This window comes from Rhinatrema bivittatum, chromosome 5 (assembly GCF_901001135.1).
Source record: "Rhinatrema bivittatum chromosome 5, aRhiBiv1.1, whole genome shotgun sequence".
Lineage (NCBI taxonomy): Eukaryota > Metazoa > Chordata > Amphibia > Gymnophiona > Rhinatrematidae > Rhinatrema > Rhinatrema bivittatum.
In genome coordinates, this window is record NC_042619.1 from 99,159,200 (window position 1) to 99,180,148 (window position 20,949).

The window sequence follows — 20,949 nt, forward strand, 5'->3', positions numbered from 1 at the left end:
GTACAATTCTGGTCGCCGCATCTCAAAAAAGATATAGTTGCAATGGAGAAGGTACAGAGAAGGGCAACCAAAATGATAAAGGGGATGGAACAGCTCCCCCATGAGGAAAGGCTGAAGAGGTTAGGGCTGTTCAGCTTGGAGAAGAGACAGCTGAGGGGAGATATGGTAGAGGTCTTTAAGATCATGAGAGGTCTTGAACAAGTAGATGTGAATCGGTATTTTACACTTTCGAATAATAGAAGGACTAGGGGGCATTCCATGAAGTTAGCAAGTAGCACATTTAAGACTAATCGAAGAAAATTCTTTCACTCAATGCACAATAAAGCTCTGGAATTTGTTGCCAGAGGATGTGGTTAGTGCAGTTAGTGTAGCTAGGTTCAAAAAAAGGTTTGGATAAGTTCTTGGAGAAGTCCATTAACAGCTATTAATCAAGTTTACTTAGGGAATAGCCACTGCTATTAATTGCATCAGTAGCATGGGATCTTCTTAGTGTTTGGGTAATTGCCAGGTTCTTGTGGCCTGATTTGGCCTCTGTTGGAAACAGGATGCTGGGCTTGATGGACCCTTGGTCTAACCTAGCATGGCAATTTCTTATGTTCTTAAATTAGCCTCAGGAGAAACATTCCAAACCAATCAATTCCTGAAAAGCTTCATGCTGAGGAAAAAAAAAAAAAATCAGGCAATCTTTTGCAAACGAACCATTTCAGGACTCTTATTCGGATCCTGAGCCGCAGCAAGCAAGGCCTCCTCACAACCAAGGGCCTTCAGGGTCTCAGGTCCCTGTGAGAACCAAAGCATCGCCCCGTGCAGCTCTGTATCTGGGGGGAATCTCCTCCTCCTCCAAAAATGCTTCATTGGGTCCCCCACTGAGGACCTAGACTCCTCCCAGGAGTCCTAAGAATCAGCATCCTCACCTTTTCCTTCAGCATGTGTCCCCTTCTCTGCTTTATCTGTTGGGCGGGGGGTGAACAAGGCCTCCTTTAACTGCTTCCGCGATCCTAAGGGGAAGACCACTGATGTGGGCATTCGAGATTCCACCTGGAACCCTTCCCTACCCTTTACAAAACATGCAGACCTTTAAAAAATTCCACTCATGACATGGTGGAAACATCCATGGCCTGAGTAGGGAAAATCCCTTCTGAGCTCACCCCCATGGGAATTGGCAGGAGGGGAGGCAGGGAAGACTCCTCACCTCTCCCGGCAGGAGTTGTGGCCACACTTCCTTCCTGAGAACTTGGAGTTCCTGAAGTCACTGCAAGGAAAAATTCCTCCACAGAGACAACCCCTTGAGCCTCCAGGCATTTCTGGCAAATGCTTAGCAATCTCCTGGGGCTAATCACATACACATAACAGGCAGAGCACACATGCAGCTTTTTCCTGCGCTACTCTCCTGCTGTCATTTCTATCCTGTGCGCGCCTCAGCAGTCTTACTGCAAGATCAAAATGGTGTCTGCTGTGTGCTTTCCCTACCGCAGCACTCTAGCTGGGTAAGGCAGCGTAACACCAGAGAATAAACTGGAGTAGGGAGCAGGCAAAGGAGAGGAGGACAAAAGAGACTAGAGAGGCAGAGACAAAACAACAGGGCTGAGCCCAAGGCTCTTACCCTACTGCACTCTCCTTACAGGAACTCTCCCTGTTAAGAGGGGGCTAAGGCATCAGCCTTCACTTCACTCCTGTCCTGAGATATTAGACACTCAACTGAGGGCAGGAACAAATGCTATCACCACAGGAGATCAGGACAGCCTTTTCAATCCTGGCAGGCCGAAGTCCACAAGCAAGGATGCATATCCACCACATGCTGGAGAGTTAGAAATACTGGCTGGCTGATGTCTGTGGTGAGCTATATGAGAGGGACATCAGCAAGTCGTCATTCTCCGTCTCCACCTGCTGGTTAAGAGTGCACAACCCATTGGTGTGGATTGGCTTGCCTGGATGAAGAGGAAAAGTTTATAAATGATACTTTCAGGGACATAGTAGCCAAGTCCCAACTCCAGTCTGACAGCCCTAGTAATGCCTTGGAGGAGGAAGGTCTCCTGTTTGGAGAGCATTAACCTGGTGCAGCAGCAGGAAGTGATCCTGTAGCAAGGATCTGCTCTCCAAGTGAAGCACTGTCCTCTCGCACTGAGGATGTATCTCCCAGGGCTACAGCCCAAGAGGGAAGGGTTAGGTCAAATGTCAGTTTGTGGTTCAATTATTAGGAATGTAGATAGCTGGGTGGCTGGAGGGCACAAGGATTGCCTGGTAACATGCCTGCCTGGTGCAAAGGTGGCAGACCTCACGTGACAACTAGATATGATTTTAGACAGTGCTGGGGCGGAGCTAACTGTCATGGTACATATGGGCATTAGAGACAGGAAAATGTGGAAGGGATGTGCTGGAAGCCAAATTTAGGTTCTTAGAAAGCTGACGTCAACACCTCTAGGTTAGCATTCTCTGAAATGCTGCATGTTCCACATGCAGGTCCCTAGAAGCAGGCAGAGCTCCAGAGTCTCAATGTGTTCATGAGATGATGGTGCAAGTGTTCCGTACCAGGCTCCATCTGATGTCACCCATGTGTGAGGACTACCATCCTGCTTGCCCGAGGAGAAGAGCAGGATGTTAATACAAACAAAAAACACACTTTGAAATGTCTGTATGCCAATGCCAGAAGTCTAAGAAGTAAGATGGGAGAATTAGAGTGTAAAGCAGTGAATGATGAGAGACTTAGTTGGCATCTCAAGAGACATGGTGGAAGGAGGATAACCAATGGGATGGAGCCATACCAAGGTACAAATTATCTCTCCATTATATGGAGAAGCAACTTGAGATGGGGTGGTGCTTTATGTCCAGGATAGCATAACATCTAACAGGATAAGGATCATGGCAAGAGATTAAATGCACGATAGAATCTTTATAGGTGAAAATCCTACATGTATTGGGGAAGAGCATAGCAATCGTATGTTCCCATCCACCTGCCAAAATGTTGAGACAGATGATGAAATGCTAAGAGAAATTAGGTAAGCTAACCAAATTGGTAGTGATGTAATGGGAGATTTCAATAACTCCAATATTGACTGGGTAAATTTAACATCAGGACATGCTAGAGAGATTAATTTCCTGGATAGAATAAATGACAGCTTTATGGAGCAATTGGTTCAGGAACAGATGACAGAGGGAGCTACTTTAGATCTAAATCCTTAGTGGAGCACAGGATTTGGTAAGAAGTAACAGTGGTGGGGCCGCTTGGCAACTGTGATCCTAACATGATCAAATTTGAATGACCTCAAGGGGGATTGAATTAATGACTACAAGAGGTACAGTAAGTAAATCCACAGCTTTAGCATTAAACTTTCAAAAGGGAAACTGATAAAATGACAATAGTTTAAAAAAACCTGAAATAATCAGCTACGAATGTACAACAGGCATGGATATTGTTTAAAAAAAAAAAGGGGGGGGGCGCTATCCAGCAGCGCTGCAAGATGGCCACAATTCGTCAGCTCCCTCCTAATCTCCATATCTGAGAGCCAGGGAGCACATGAGAACTCAATCCTCTCGCAGTTATCAGAAATTATTAGCTTCTAAATCTGAACTTTATGAATTGGATAATGCACAACTATTACATGCGCTAAAAATTACTAAACAGGCCTATTATGAAGGCGGTGACAAAGCAGGACGTCTGTTAGCTCGCAGCTTGAAGGCCAGGGCCTCCCAAAATACCATCTTAATCCCAAGGGAACCATGCTGACCGCATCTAAGGAGATACGCGAAGTGTTCTCTAGCTTTTATGGACAGCTCTATAGTACTGGTGAAACTATTTGCCAACCTAGTATAACTGAGTATTTAAAGGATGCTGCCTTGGGAGCCTTACCCTCTATGAAACCCTAGATGCCCCTATTATGGTGGGTGAAATACTGTCCGTGAAAAACCCTCAAGCCTGGCAAAGCCCCGGGCCTTGAAGGCTTTTCGGGTATTTGTTATTAAAAAAAAAATGCACCCATACGTTAGCTGAACCGCTAGCTCACTTTTTTTTTTTTTTTTTTTTAACAGCCTCCGGGGGAACGGGAGTCTTGCACCCCAAGCCAATGTAGCGGGTATAACAGTCTTAGCTAAGCCAGGACGGGATCCTACACAATGCACCTCTTACAGGCCAATCTCCCTTAACGTCTATCTTAAGCTGCTAGCTCGGATTTTAGCCCTACAGCTAAATGAATACCTCCCATATCTGGTCCACACTGAACCAGGTAGGTTTTGTCCCGCATCGTATGGCTGCAGACAATATTCGTAAGGTCCTGGACTTAATGTGGTGGGTCCACAAGGGGGGTGATCCGGCGGTTTTGCTTTCTCTTGACGCTGAGAAAGTGTTTTAGTCCACTGGCCTTTTTTCATTGCAAAAAAATGGCATTCGGGCCTTATTTCCTCCAGTGGATACAGAGGCTCTATGATAAAGCCTGGGTTAAAGTTAACAACTGTTATAGACCAGCCTTTGATATTGGAAGAGGTACTCGGCAGGGGTGTCCCCTCTCCCCACTACTATTTGCCCTTTACCTGGAGCCACTCACCACTAAAATTCGGGAATCTTTGGATATTAAGGGTGCCAACCTTTGGGAATTCTCAGTACAAACTCTCGCTCTTTGCGGATGATGTGCTATTAATATTAACGGACCCTATATCGTCCTTGAAGGGAGTAATGCGGGAGTGGGACAGGTACAGTTCCGTCTCCGGCCGTAAGGTTAATCTTGAGAAATCGGAGTTGCTCAATATTAACCTGATCCCAGAGGATGTACAGGTAAAGGAACGATTCCCATTTAAATGGGCAAAGACCCATATTAAATATTTGGGTGTACTGATATCCTCTCAACTATCCGATTTATATCATATTAATTATCAGCCTCTGGTAAATAAAATCCTCAAGGACCTGAGCAGATGGAACAGTGGCGCGATCTCCTGGTTAGGCAGAATTGCTATTATTAAAATGAATGTTCTACCGAAGTTTCTCTATTTGTTTTCCTTTTTACCTGTTTATATCCCATCTCCCATTCTTTGCAGCTGGCAGAAAAAGATCTTCGATTTTATTTGGCGCAGGCGTCCCCCCAGACTCACTCGCTCTTTTATATATGCCCAAACTACAGGGAGGATTGGGGGTCCCCAATATTTTGTGGTACTACTGTGCGTTCCAGCTGAGAGAATTATTAGACATTAATCGGACCCAGTTCCCCAAACAGTGGGTGCAAATTGAACAAGCTATAGTAGGCTCTATGGCATTAGCCGCTATGCCTTGGCAACCGCGCAACACCTGGCAGCCTGTAAAGAGTGTCCCTTGGTCTCTTGAGACTACCTTGCGCATATGGGGTCAGAGTAGGAAACAATTGGTGGGGGGATCAAATATTTTTACCAGTCATCCTTATTCTATAATTCGCAATTCCCCCCAGATACCATTTACAGCAGTTCAAACGTTGGCAAGAGAAGGGGGTAATTACTATAGGACAATTCTTGTCCCAGGGAGAACTTCTTTCACTGGGACAGATGTCTATTAAATATAACCTTGAACCTCGTGACTTTGATTTATGCGCAGAGCGTCCATTTTATACGCTCACTGCAAAGGGCTGGACTCCTGTCCCAGCCAGTCTCTGGTAGAATCTTACTTTTTACATAGCGATCTGCTTAAAGGCTCCATATCTAAACTCTACCAGTTGTTCTTTACACAAGGAATAGACCACTGTGCGTTCATAAAACACTGGGAATCAGATTTGCAAATTCAACTGGGAGCACGCACCTGGGGAGACAATTTGCGAATGGCCAGGCGATGCTCGATATCTGCCAAATTACAGGAAAATTGTTACAAAATGGTATACAGATGGTACTTCACCCCGGACAAACTTCATAAGTTTTCTGCCCAAATTGAGGATACCTGTTGGCGTAATTGTGGAGCACTAGGTACATACCTACATATTTGGAGGGAATGCCCCAAAATCACACCTTTATGGAGAGAGATCTTTGCCTAGCTTAACGAACTTATGGCAGTTGCTGTGTTACCTTCGGCCGCCACGGCGTTATTGAATGTATTCCCTGATAAAATACTTAAGCGTCAACAGCAATTGTGAGCTCAATTATTCATTGCTGCGCGCAATCTAATAGCCCTCCGTTGGAAATCCGAACGCATACCTCTGCTTTCGGAGATCAAGGAAAGAGTACACTCCTATTATCGTTTGGCGTCTGACAGCCACTAAACATAACTGATTGCCATCCTTTATGGCAACCTGGAAACCTTTTTTGAATTATCTAGCACAGCTGTGATATTATAGAAGAGGTTTGGGGCGATCTCAATTTATGCTCTCTGTAGGGGTCTTATTCATTATGCTTCCTTCTGGATTGAGAAGTCTGAATTCTACCACTTACAGATTATGCTGTACAAAATTATGAAGAGAATTTGAAGATACAATGGCATGTCCGTTGTCCACTTTCTTACTGTATTATGGCTTACTGAACTACATGACTTGGCTGTTTTGGAAAGAGAGACTCATGAGGGAAGGGGGAGGGACGGGGATTTTGGGTTTGTCAGAGGGGGATATATATGTTTGCAATGTACAATGCTTACCAATGTTGTGAATGTTTATAATCTTTGTAAAAGTTGAATAAAAACATTAAATTAAAAAAAAAATTCTTAGAAGTGCAGTCCAGATGTATTCCACACATTAAGAAAGATGGATGGAGGGCCAAACAATTGCCAGTATGGTTAAACGGTGAGTTGAAAGACTATTTTAGCCAAAAGTTATTCCTTCAAAAACTGGAAGGAGGTATCTGAAGGAAAGAAGAAAAATAGGAAAATTGGTTCTTACCTGCTGATTTTCGTTCCTGTAGTACCACGGATCAGTCCACACCGTGGTTGAGCCTCCTGTCCAGATGGAGACAGACAAAAACTGAAAGGGTATCCTATATCAGGACAGAGCCTACCCTGCATCCCTTCAGTATAAACTTTGTCAAAGCAGATAAAGATAAAGATAACTAGTATAAGATCAAGCAAGCAATAAAGAACTGATAAATTGAACAATTAAAAACTCTGTATATCCACATTCATCTAGGAGATGTTTCCGGTGCCTTAAAGTTATGATAGGAAGTAGAGGTATCCAATAAACTAAAGAAAAGAACTTCGAGTGGACATAACAGACAGTACTCGGGAGGGAGTCTGGACTGATCCGTGGTACTACAGAAACAAAAATTAGCAGTTAAGAACCAATTTTCCTTTCTCTGTACGTACCCAGATCAGTCCAGACAGTGGGATGTACCAAAGCTTCCCTAAACAGGGTGGGACAGAGACAGTCCCGCTCGAAGCACCTGTCGCCTGAAAGAACCAAAAACTGGCACCTGCACATCAAGGCGACAATGACGAGCGAAAGTATGCAGAGACTTGCAAGTAGCTGCTTTGCATATTTCCTGCGGAGAAACCGACTGACTCTGCCCAAGAAGTAGCCTGAGAATGCAATGAGTGGCCTTCAAGCCCTCCGGAACCGTCCGGCCCTGACATATATGCTAATGCAATTGCCTCCTTTAACCAGCGAGCAATTGTTGCCTTAGAAGCCTTGTTTCCCCTATTTGGACCACTCCATAAGACAGATGATCCGAGACTCAAAACTCATTTGTAACCTGGAGATATCGCAGTAAAACTCTGACATCCAGGCGCTGGAGGTCATCAGATTGGTCCACAATTTCTTCGGAAGAAAAAGCTGGGAGCTCCACCAACTGACTAAGGTGAAAGGAAGACACAACCTTCAGCAAGAATGATGGAACAGTCTTGAGTGAGACCCCTGAATCCAAAAAACGAGAAAAGGTTCCCTACAGGATAACGCTTGAAGCTCCGAAACCCTCCTGGTGGAGCAAATAGAGACTAGAAAAACTGCCTTAAGAGTTAGATTCTTAAGTGTGGCCCGCCTGAGGGGTTCAAAAGGAGCCTCACAAAGAACCCTAAGCACCAGATTAAGACTCCATGAGGGAAAGGCAGCCCGGATGGGCGGATTCAAATCCTTTGCACCCTTGAGGAAACGAACGACATCCAGATGAGCCACCAAAGCGCAACCATCGAATCTACCCAAGAGGGACCAGAGGGTGGAAACCTGCACCCTTAAGGATTTGAAAGACAAACCTTTGGAAAGGCCATTTTGCAGAAGGGAGAGGACCTGGGATATTGAAGCCTTGCGCGCCGGCACACCGGACTCGGCACACACATTTTCAAAAACTCCAAATCCGAATGTGAGCGAGCGATGTGGAAGGCTTATGGGCCTGCAACAGGGTGGATATAACTTCTTTATATCCTCTCTTAGTCGCCTCCGTTCAAAAGCCAGGCCGCTAGACAGAAGCGATCCGCCTGGTCGAAAAATATGGGACCCTACCGGAGAAGACGTGGAAGGTGGCCGAGGCGAAGAGGACAATGTTGCGAGGTTCACCAGATCCACGTACCATGGTCTGCAGGCCCACTCGGGTGCCACAAGAATTACGGGACCCCGATGAAGTTCTATTCTTCTGAGCACTTTCCCCACCAGAGGCCAAGGGGGAAACACGTACAGGAGAACATCGTAAGGCCATGGAAGACCAGGGCATCCACTCCTTCAGAACAGTGTTCCCGTCTGCGGCTGATCTGGGAGCTTTTGCAGTGTCCAGAATAGCCATCAGGTCGACTTGGGGGGGGGGGACGGACCCCACCTGCTCCGGACAATTCCCACTCTCTAGGATCTAAATGCTGACGACTGAGGAAGTCTGCTTGAACATTCTCCTTCCCCGCAATGTGAGAAGCTGCTAGATGATCCAGGTGCCGTTCCACCCAAACGAGGAGCTTGCTGGCTTCCAGAGCCACCAGGCAACTTCTGGTGCCCCCCTGCCGATTGATATAGGCTACTGTGAAGGCATTATCCGAGAGCACCTGCACCACCTTGCGACGGATCAGAGGGAAAAAACCTTGAGTGCCAGGCGAACCACTCAGGCCTCCAGGCGATTGATGTGCCAGCGGGATTGAGCTGGGGACCAGCGTCCCTGCATGGCCTGAGTCTGACAAACTGCACCCCAGCCAGATAGACTGGCGTCCGTCATCACAATGATCCATTGAGGAGTCTGTAAGGGCACCCCTTCAAAAGATGAGCGAGTGAGAGCCACCATTGCATGTCTGTGCTAGAGTCTGAAAGCAGAAGGACTGTCCGAAACTGATCAGACACTGGCTTCCAGCAGGACAGCAAAGCTATCTGTAACGGACGCACATGCGCAAAAGCCCAAGGAACCAGATCGATAGTGGAAGCCATGGACCCCAGGACCTGAAGGTAATCCCAGGCCGTGGGTAGCGAAAGCAAGAGAAAATTGCACACTTGCTCCACGAGTTTGAGCACCGAAGCATCTGGGAGGAACACCTTTCCAACTCGGGTGTCGAATCGTGCTCTCAGAAATTACAAGATCTGGGATGGCTGTAGACTGCTCTTGGAGAAGTTGAATATCCACCCGAGTAAGGTCAGGAAGGCCAAGACTGTCGACCGCCACCCTGCAGAGTGTCTCCGACTTGGCCCAGATGAGCCAATCGTCCAGGTAAGGGTGGACCAGGACTCATTCCCGGAGAGCGGCCGCCACTACAACCATGACCTTGGTAAAAGTGCATGGCGCTGTGGCGAGGCCGAATGGAAGCACCCGGAATTGGAAGTGTTGTCCCAGAATATTGAACCTAAGATACTTCTGATGGTCGTAGTGTATCGGTATGTGCAGATAAGCCTCCGTTAAGTCGAGCGAGGCCAGAAATTTGCCTGCCCGAACCGCCGCAATCACAGTCCTCAGGGTCTCCATTCGAAAATGGGGAACCCTGAGAGCCCAGTTGACTCTCTTGAGATCCAAGATCGGCCGGAAGGACCCGTCCTTTTTGGGAACGATGAAGTAGATGGAATACTGGCCGAACCCTTGTTCCTCCACCGGGACTGGAATTATGGCATAGAGCGCTTGTAGCCTGCCAAGGGTCTGGTCGACTGCTGGCCGCTTCCGGCTGCCGCATGGAGAGATTATGTGAAGGTTCAGTAGGTCCCGAGCAAATTCTAATGTGTAACCTTTTTCTATCACCTCTAGTACCCACTGATCCATAGTAATTTTGACCATTCCTCGAGAAACATGGACAGCCATCCACCTAAGTTTGGAAAGGAGGAATGGGCCGGCCGCATCTCACTGGGGCGAGGACTTGGTGGTGGAGTGCTGTTGGTTGCCATCCCGGAAGGGACAGCGGCCACGAAAGGAATGAGACCAGGACTGGGATCTGAAGGCAGTACCTCAGAAAAGATCCCCGCGCTCTGCTATTATACTGCCATTGCCCCTGAAAATGAGAGTGCAAAGGGAAGAAAGACTTGGACTGTTTCGGGCAGTCCTCTGGCAGCTTATGAACCTTGTCTCTCAAGGACTTAAGCTGTTCAAGGTCCTCACCAAAAAGCAACTTACCCTTGAAAGGAAGTGTGCCCAACTGCGACTTGGAAGAGGAATCCACCGCCCAATTGCAGAGCCAGAGGTGTCTGGCTGACACTGCAGAAACTATAGCCTTGGCCTGCACTCGGAGCAAATCGTAAAGGGCCCCATATGCCACTGCCACCTCTAGCCTTTCTGCCTGCTCCGCCTCTGCAGACAGGAGGTCCTGGGTGCTGAGCAATTGTTGAACCCACCTGAGGCTTGCCCACTGCATGAGACTGCTGCAGATTGTCACCTGGACTTCTAAGGCCAAGACTTCAAAGATGCACTTGAGATAAAGCTCGAGTTTGCGGTCCTTAACATCTTTCAACGCCGTGGCTCCCACCACTGGGATGGTGGTGTGCTTGGTGACAGTGGAGACTGAAGAATCCACCTTGGGAACTTTAAGCATGTCCAGAAATTCATCAGGGAGGGGGATAGAGCTTGTCCATTGCTCTCCCTACTCTGAGCCCCGCCTCGGGGGACTCCCATTCCCGAAGGAGCAGCAGCTTGTGCATAGGATGGAACGAGAATGTACATGGAGGAGCCCTAAGTCCCGCCTGGACTGGTTCCACATTAGCTGGCATAGCGGCTGAAACAGTATCAGCAGGTGGCACATCAATTCCCAGTTCCTGTAAAATAAAGGGAATGAGGGGATCCAGCTCTTCCTTTGGGAACAAATGGAGAACACGCGGGTCGTCACCCTCAAGCAGAGAACTGGGAGAAAGCCAGTCCTGATCGGGATCAGGGACCGCAGCTGACTGTGGAGGGGTCCGGGGGGGGGGGGGCCCCGAAAGGGCCTGGCACCACTCTGTCCGAGCCCTGCACATCCGGAACGGGAGGGAGCTGTGGAGCAGGCACCCGAGGGATCTTGGCTGGGGAGGGACCCGAAGGGTCATCCTGTTCCTGCAAACTAGCTAGATATGATTTGTGCAATAACAGCACAAATTCTGTGGAAAAACAAGGTCTGGATTTCCCGGGCACGGAGGGGGGAGGGAGAAGGTTCAAAATCCCCCTCCGGGGCTCTAACTGGGCTTAAATCTGGCAGTGAAACAGTTAAATCTGGCTCTCCTAAGCCCTGCAGGCCAGAGTCTGAAGAAAAACCAACCCCCAAAATGGCCACCGTTCCCACGGTTTTCTGAGAAGAGGCGGCCTAGTCACAAAGCAGGAAGTCTGTGAGGGAGTCAGTTGGACAATTAGATAGACAAGTTAGCACTTAGGGAAGATAAGGCAGTCATGAAAAGCCTAAATTAATTCTTTGCTTCGGTATTTACTGAGGAAGATATTGGGGAGATACTCATGTCAGAGATTGTTTTCAAGGGTAATGATTCAGATGAACTGACCCAAATCACAATGAACCTGGAAGATATAGTAGGCCAGAGTAGCAAATCACCTGGACCCAAATGGTATACATCCTGGAGTTCTGAAAACTCAAAAATGAAATTTCAGACCCATTGCAAGTAATTTGTAACCTACCAGTAAAATCATCTGTTGTACCCGAGGACTGGAAGGTAGCCAATGTAACTGATATAGAAAAAAGGGCTCCAGAAGTGATCCAGGAAACTACAGACTGGTAAGCCTGACTTCAGTGTCAGGAAAAATCATAGAAACTATAATAAAGAATAAAAGTCACAGAATGTACAGATATGACTTAATGGGACACCACCATGGATTTATCTCAGGGAAGTCTTGCCTCAAACCTGCTACATTGTTTTTGAATGGGGTGAATAAGCATGTGGATAAAGGGTGAACCAGTAGATGTGGTGTATTTGGATTTTCAGATGGCATTTGACAAAATCCCTCATGAGAGTCTTATAAGGAAACTATAAAGTCAAAGGGTAGGAGAAAATGTCCTTTTGTGGATTGCAAACTGGTTAAAAAAGACAGGAAACAGTAGGATTAAATGGTCTGTTTTCACAGTGGGAAAAAGATAAACAGTGGAGTGCTTCAGGGATCTGTACTTGGAACAGTGCTTTTTAATACATTTATAAATAATCTGGAAAGAGGTAAACGAGCGAGGTGATCAAATTTGCAAATGACAAAATTATTCAGAGTAGTTAAATCACAAGCGGATTGTGAAACTGCAGGAGGACCTTGTGAGACTGGAAGAATGGGCGTCCATACAACAGATTAAATATAATGTGGACAAGTGCAAGGTGATGCATATAAGGCAAAATAACCCATGCTGTAGCTTCATGATAGGTTCCAGTTTAGGAGTTACCGTATTTTTCACTCCATAAGACGCACTTTTCCCCCCAAAAGTGGGGGGAAAATGTATGCGCGTCTTATGGAGCGAATATAAAAAATCACTAAAAATCTAACAAAACCCCCCCACCTCCTGACCCCCCCAAGACCTGCCAAAAGTCCCTGGAGGTCCATTTTGATTACTGGCAGCAGACGGCCCTTTGCCCTTACTATATCACAGGGGCTACCGCTGCCATTGGTCGGCCCCTGTGACATAGTAAGGGCAAAGGGCCGTCGGTGCCATTTTGATTACTGGCAGCCGATGGCCCAAGTCTAGGAGATTGCTCCCAGACCGCTCCTAGACCCCCAGGGACTTTTGGCAGGTCTTGGGGGGAGTCAGGAGGGTGGAGGCTTAATTTAGAGGGTTGGGATGGGGGTTTTATTTGGGGGGTCCCAGAGAAAGATAAAAGTTTTCTGATCTGGGAAGTGGACCGAAATGGCCCTCCCCAGACCCGAAAACAAAATGGGGAGAAAAAAAATGTTATGCACTCCCCTAATTTGCTCCATAAGATGCACAGACGCCCGGGGACAGAGCCGGTTTAGCACAACCTTTTTTTTTTTTTTTTTTAATTTTCCCCCTCTGAATCCTAGGTGCATCTTATGGTCAGGTGCATCTTATAGAGCGAAAAATACGGTACCACCCAGGAAAAAGATCTAGGCAACATAATTGATATTACATTGAAATTGTAGGCTCTGTGCTGTGGCCAGTCAAAAAAGCAAACAATGTTAGGAACTATTAGGAAAGGAATACCAAATAAAAAGGAGAATGTCATCTCTGCACCTTGAATACTGTGTGCAATTCTTGTCGCCGCATCTGAAAAAAGATATAGGTGCCCTAGAGAAAGTACAGAGAAAGCCAACCAAAATGATAATTATCATAGAATGGCTCCCCTATGAGGAAAGGCTAAAGAGGTTAAGGCTGTTCAGTTTGGAGAAGAAATAACTGAGAGGGGATATGATAGAAGTCTACAATCTTGAAAGGACTTGAAAGGTTAAATATGAAACTTATTTACTCTATCGGATAATACAAGGATTAGGAGCACTCCATAAAATTAGCAAGTAGCACATTTAAAACAAATAGAAAATTATTTCACTCAATGCACAATTTATGGTTAAGGTAGCTAATAAAGCTGGATTTAAAAAAGGTTTGGATAAGTTCCTGGAGAAAAAGTCCATAAACTGCTATCAATATGGAATAGCTACTGCTTGTTACCAGCATTAGAAACATGGGACCTATTGAATGTTTGGGTACTTGCCAAGTACTTGTGACTTGGATTAGCCACTGTTGAAGACAGGATACTGGATTTGGACCTTTGGTATGACCCAGTATGGCATATCTTATGTTATGTAAGGAGGTTCTCCAATTTGCAATGGCTTCAACTTAGCATAATTCTAAAGATAATGACACTGCACAACATGGAAACTGTATACTGGGTTGTCCAGAACATGTTGGAGGTGGGGGTAAAGCAAAAAAAATCTGTCTGGTAAAGGTAAATCTACAAAAAAACCTTCATGTTTTTCTCAGGAAGCACTTGTGATTTCTTCAACATTGTGAAAACACCTTGGAGCCAGTAGTCAAACTTGCCTGCATTGATGCAAAATCTGCATGTACTTTACCTGCAGTCTTTGCAGCTGGTTTCAAAAGGAGAGTGTGTGCACTTTTACTTTGAAAACTGCCACAGATAAAAAGCATGCCTGGATACTTGTGGCTGCCTTTTATGTGGTAGGATTTTGTTAGAAAAGCACATGCATAGCTTTGAAAATGCCCTTTACATGCATTTATTTTCCTGGGAATGCCTCCTTTCAATGCAGCTACAGAAGTACTCTTCACTGTCAAAACACTTTGCATACCACACTTTTAGCTGCCCTGAAAGTGAGCAATTTTCAGAAAGCCCATTTTAGCTGTGTAAATTGTTTTTACCCATGGAAATCCCTTTGCCAATCATCCTTGTGTGCATGACACCATGGCAACGATTAAATGGACTTCAATGTTCTGAGGCCCAAATGCATGTTCACATTGACATCAATAACTCACACTGTACCTTTAGTTTGCCCTTGTTAAAAGCGCAGGCAGACACTTGAAATGCAGAGTGCCCCATATCAACAAAAACCACTATCCGTGGCATCTCTTCAGGTGCTGGAAGGTCTTGCTTATAAATTCCAAAGTTTAAAGCAACTGGGGAAAAAAAAGATGAAAATAAAGATTAAAACTGTCACTGCTAGTGTAGAAACAAGGTAAAATGGTAAGCAGACTTCCCTCTTGACGAGGTTAGAAGCAGGTATAACAGGCAGTGCCCCCTGGCTCCCAGGATTGTGTGGCCACTGGAAAAACTGTATAATTAACTATTGCCACTATCATTCTGCTTGACCTAGGAGAAGGATAGTAATAAACTCTGCCAGGCTATTCAGCGACTAAGGCTGGGATAGGGAAGACCCAATATTTTTGTTTTTCATATCTTTTCTTCTGTTAAGATTTAAATAGACCTAGCAAGGGAAAACAGTAAAACAAAAAAAAGAAAATGGGAAGAAAAACAACTGGTAGAGAGAACTGTTAGGAGACAAGAAGCTGAGCTTGGGGGATCGCTGATATTGACACAGCATGGCCAATTTTAGGTTCTTAGGGATCCACAGTATTGCAAGGAGTAGGGAAAATAGGCAAAACTAGATGGGCCGGGCAGAGCAGAACATAAATGCCATTCTGGGTCCACAGAGTCCAGCATCCCATCTCAGACAGTGGCAGGAATCCGGCAGTTCCCCAAAAAACCATCTATTTCTTATTACTTTCAGAGATAGAATATTAGCCAGGTAGATTAAAGAAGGCTATTGCTATGGACTTTTCCTCCAGTCATTTGTCTAAACCACTTAAATCCCACTATGCTAGTTTCCTTGACCACATTCTCTGGCAACAGATTCCACACCTTGACTATATGCACCATGTGAAAGAGTATTTTCTACAATCTGTTTCAAATCTGCAGGTTGTTAATTTCAGAGGTTTTCCTTGTTTTAGCATTTAATGGGGAAAAATAGCCATCCTTTTAAATCACCCATTCCACCCCACTCATGATTTTATAAACTTCTATCATGTCCCCTTTCAGCCATCTTTTCCAAACTGAAAAGCCCCAACTTATGTAGCCTGTCATAGGAGAGCTGTTCCCTTTCGTTTTGTCATTTTTGTTGCCTTCTACACCACAAAAACCTCTGTCTTGGAGATGTGGCGACCAAAACTGCACACAGTATTCAATTTCTTACCAGTTAATTTGCTTTCCTTTAGTCTTGTACACCAGTCCAGACAAGTGGGTTTTTTCTCTCTACCAGCAGTAGACAGCACAGCTTTCTCTGTGACATCACAGCTACTTATGTGTGGTATAGTCCAGAAAATTCCTCAGCATTCTACCAAAGCACTAAGAGCATCCCAAATATTAATAGATAAACTTGTAACAAGTTTCAGAATCAGATTCTGATAGAACCACCTCTCCATTATGGGAGGTAAATAAATTTTAAAAAAACCCTTACACATGCCTTATAAAGTTCTTCTGAACAAACATTACCCATATGATCTGGAAGAAGCAGGCCCTCTGCCATCCCATGGCCCAAATTCCTGGGAGGGTCAAGGACTAGTGTAGCAGGATTAAAGAAAACAAAATTAACAGGTAAGAAATTTCTCCTCATCCTACTAAACCAGTCCAGACAAGAGGGAAATAGCAAAGCTCAACTAATCTGGGATGGAGGAAATAAGGGCCACATTAAGACCACCAGCTCTGCAAGTGAAAGTTGATAAGATCAAAGAGGACAAAGTAGTAATTGTACAAATGTCATCTTGCAAAAAACTGGCACAGCTTTGGCCCAGGAAAAGGATTGAACCATTGTAAAAATGAGTTCAGAGAACAGAAGGAAGCTGATGTTTGAGAATTTATACCGATGAGATTGTGTCCTTAATCCACCTGGACATGATAGTCTGCAGTTCTTCCTATGAGAGGCAGCTAAAAGCTATCTGAAATTATACTTAGCCTAGATATAAATAAGCAAATATTCCTCGTCTGAGTTTTGTAATATTTTGTGCCTTTGAGGGGATTATTTTACTTGTATGAAGTCCTAAAATGTGTATTGGGGCTGAAAAATTAAAAAAATTCCATACCTTTTACCAGGCTGTCTAGGGGAGGGGGCTCTTTGTAGATTTCGTTTGCCTAGAGACCAGCATTTGGGAGCAGACAGCCATTGATTGCAGTTCTTCCTGTGAGAGGCAGCTAACAAGCTATCAGGCCGATACAGAAAAACGTGCGGGAGAGCCAGCGAGCGCCCAGGCCACTCTCCTGGGCATGCTATTCAGGAAGGTGGCCTATGCAAATTAGGGCCCGCAGTAAAAAGTGGCGCTAGGGACACTAGCGCGTCCCTAGCGCCTCCTTTTTGACAGGAGCGGTGGCTGTCAGCGGGTTTGACAGCTGACGCTCAATTTTGCCAGCGTCTGTTCTCAAACCCGCTGACAGCCATGGGTTCGGAAAACGGACACCGGCATAATTTGAGCGTCCATCTTCCGACCCGCAGGCCAATTTTAAATTTATTTTTAAATTTTTGATTTTTATTTTGGGGGCCTCTGACTTAATATCACTATGATATTAAGTCAGGATGTACAGAAAAGCAGTTTCTGCTTTTCTGTACACTTCTGGCAGAAATTAACACCTACCTTTGGGCAGGCGTTAATTTTAGAAAGTAAAATGTGCGGCTTCGCTGCACATTTTGCTTTCTGGATCATGCAGGAATAACTAATAGGGCCATCAACATGTATTTGCATGTTGCAGGTGCTATTAGTTTCGAGAGGGGGTTGGCCGCACGTTTTCGACGCGCTATTACCCCCCTTACTGTATAAGAGGTAAAGCTAGCGCGTCAAAAATGCGTGGCCAAACCTGGGCTAACAGTGCGCTCCACCGGAAAGTTGCTTCGGCTGGGAGACTAAAAGGAACCAATTTGAGAGCACATTTTCATAGTGACAACAGTTAAATACCTTCCAGGATTCTCAGCTAGTAGAAATGCAAACCAGATAGTCCAAGTCATTGAAGAAGAAAGTAAAAACTTTGATATTAGTGTTATCATCCATCTGGGGACCAATGACTTCAACAGAAATGGTATCCATGAAATACAGAAAGATTTGCAAAATCTCGGAAAAATAAGCACATTGCAAAGACTATTGTCTTTTCGGAAGGCAATGGAAATGAAAATGAGAAGCTATGCCATATAGATAATTTCAATTCCTGGCTCAAAACCGGTGTATAGAAAGTGGTTTTGGATACATTGGACGCTGGGGATGTGTATGGAGCAGTAAAAAGCTATATGGTAAGGATGGCCTACATTTGTCTGTAGCAGGAAGGAGGATGCTAAGTGAGAAATTCAGATCATGTGTCAGACAAACTAATGAATAGGGGGTGACAGGAGATGGCCAATGAAACTGACATGTCACTCCCAAGCAATACAGGAAGTGGGAGGACAAAATGAAATCAGCTCAAGAAAGCAGAAAAGGTGACTAGGAAGTGCAACAAATAAAGAGGAAAAAAATGGAACGCTATGACTACAAATGCTCGTAGTTGAGAAATAAAATCCCAGACCTGCAGGCCCTAATGGTGGAGGTGGACTTGGACATTGTTGCTGTTAAGAGACATGGCTCATGGATTCTCATGATTGGGATGCGGCCATGCTGGGCTATAACTTAATGACAGAGAGGACAGAAAAGGGGGAGTAGCAGCTTGTTATGGAATGTAGGGTAGAGAAGAGCATTATAGGCGATCCTAAAATAAATATGGTGCATCTATTTTTACTGGAGTGGTTAACAGGCCTCTGACTCAAAAGAAAGAACTAGACAGATCTGGTTGAAGACATCCAAAAGGTGGGAAAGAAGGGAGAAGTGTTGATCATTGGAGATTTTAATCTGCCAGACGAAGAATGGAGAATCCCTTCTATGGAATCTACCAGAAGTAGAGAGATAGTGGATGCCCTGCATCCAAGAGTGGTCCCGCTTCACAAGAGGGGAGCAGAGAGGAAGCTGGAAACTACAGGCTTGTTAGCCTCATCTCGGTGGTGGAAAAATTAATAGTTGACTATCCTTTCCTTCAGCAGAGTCTCCATCTACAATCCAGTGGGTTGCTGGACCAGAACCAGCATGGATTCATCAGGGGAAGGTCCTGCCAGACAAATCTGATTTTTTTCATTGGGTGGCTAGAGAATTGGATCAGGGAAGAGTGCTCAATATGATTTACGTAGATTTTAGTAAAGCTTTTGATATGGTCCCACAGACTCGTGAACAAAATGAGAAGCTTGGGAATGGGTACCAAGGTAGTAGCGTGGACTGCAAACATTGGCTTGACAGGAAACAGCATGGTAAATGGTAAATGGACCCTACTCTGAAGAAATAACTGTTTTAAGTGGAGTGCTACAGGGATCGGTTTGGGGAATGGTTCCGTTCAATATCTTTGTGAACAACCTGGCGGAAGGGATAGAAGGTAAAGTTTGTCTCTGCATTTGTCCTTAGAAAAAGCTGTGAAACTAATGTACAGATTCAGATAAAATACTGAAAGCACCATGATTAAGAAAGAAGGCATCAGCCAAATACTCACTGAATTTGCAAAAAAACACTAGAAAAGGATCCCTACAAAATGAGGCTTGTAGCTCTGAAGTGCACAGAGCCAAACAGACTGCATCCAAAAACACTTTAAGAGACAAATCCTTGACAGCCATCTACTTCAGAGGCTGGGGGAGGGGTGGAGATAAGGCCCTGAACCAAATGAAGGTCCCACTGAGAAACCACTAGTCTTAAGGGAAGTCAGTCTTGATGCCCCCCAAAGAACAAACATCAGAATGAGAAGCCACCAAGAGACCTTGCATCTTACCTCTATAACAGGAAATAGCTGTAACCTGAATCTTCTCAGAATTCAATGCCAAACCTGTATCCAGACCCCACAGAAGAAAAGCTAAAATCAAAAATATCAGATTGCCATGAATTTATTGAACACTCCTCGAAAAATGCCTCAAAAACTACACCAGACTCCAACATATGCTACATACGTAGACCTCTTATAGGCTTTAAAGTGGAAATTACGGAGAAGGACTAGCCTATCACAAATGTGATTTCTAATGAGCTAAGCTGTAAGCAAAAGGGAAGAAGGTTCATGCGTGACAACTGGACTCAGATAGGCTGCTGGTCTCTGAAAAGCTCAGGTTTACCTGCAGCATTACTAGGTCTGTGTACCAGGACTACCTCAGCTAGTCTAGAGCAACCAAGACCATCCAAACCCATTCCTTCTACAACCTTCTCCCTATTAAGGGCCATGGAGGGAACATGCAGCAAAAACCCCTCTTGGCCAAGGTTGGACTAGAGCATCTATGCCTTCGGATCAGACTATTTATTTTTATTTTATTTAAAGCTTTTTTATACCGGCATTCATGATAAAATCATATCATGCTGGTTTACAGGAAACAGGGGAGTGATAACATTGAACGATAAACAGGTGTTGAGAGGTAGAGAAGAAAGTTACAATAAAACAAGGGAGGTTGGAACTTGGAGAAGAAGAAGAGTAGCAGGAATAATTTAGGCAGTAACAATGAAAGGAATAAATTATTTACATAGTGTTGATGGGAAAATTACGAGTGGTTGTAGTCTGTCTGGTGAGAAAGTTATGAGAGTCAGTTGTGATAGTTGTGATCAGGAAAGGCTTGCCTAAAAAACCATGTCTTTAGCCTTTTTCTGAATGTTGGTAAGCAAGGTTCCTGTCTGAGGTCAGGAGGGGTGGCATTCCATAAAGATGGTCCAGCAGTGGAAAAGGCCCGTTCTCTGAATGTTTGATGGTGTGTAACTTTTGTTTGTGGAACGTGTAGGGATCCTCTGTATGCTTCTCTGATTGGTCTTGACGAGGAGTGTAGTCTGAGCGGGATTTGAAGGTTGAGTGGGGCTTGAGAGTAGATGGTTTTATGGATGATGGTGGTGGTCTTGTGGAGGATTCTGAAGTGAATTGGGAGCCAGTGCAATTTTTTGAGAATGGGGGAGATGTGATCTCTTCTTCTGGTGTTTGTTAAAATCCTGGCAGTAGCGTTTTGCAGCATCTGGAGTGGTTTTATGGAAGAAGAAGGGAGACCTAGCAAGATAGAGTTGCAGTAGTCTATCTTGGAGAAAATTATGGCTTGTAGGACAGTTCTGAAGTCTTGAAAGTGAAGAGATTTTATTCTTTTCAATACCTGTAATTTGTAGAAGCCGTCCTTGGTGGTACGGTTGATGAATGTTTTTAAATTTAA

General features: G+C 45.0%; 1 protein-coding gene across 1 annotated transcript in view; it reads right to left on the reverse strand.

Annotated features, from left to right (window-relative positions):
- The window catches only part of HSPH1 (heat shock protein family H (Hsp110) member 1), a 216,780-nt gene that overhangs the window by 122,897 nt on the left and 72,934 nt on the right, over positions 1-20,949 (reverse strand). The window contains exon 6 of the mRNA XM_029602650.1: positions 14,718-14,851. Within this exon, the coding sequence (XP_029458510.1) occupies positions 14,718-14,851 (134 nt within the window). The remainder of the gene's footprint in view (positions 1-14,717; positions 14,852-20,949) is intronic.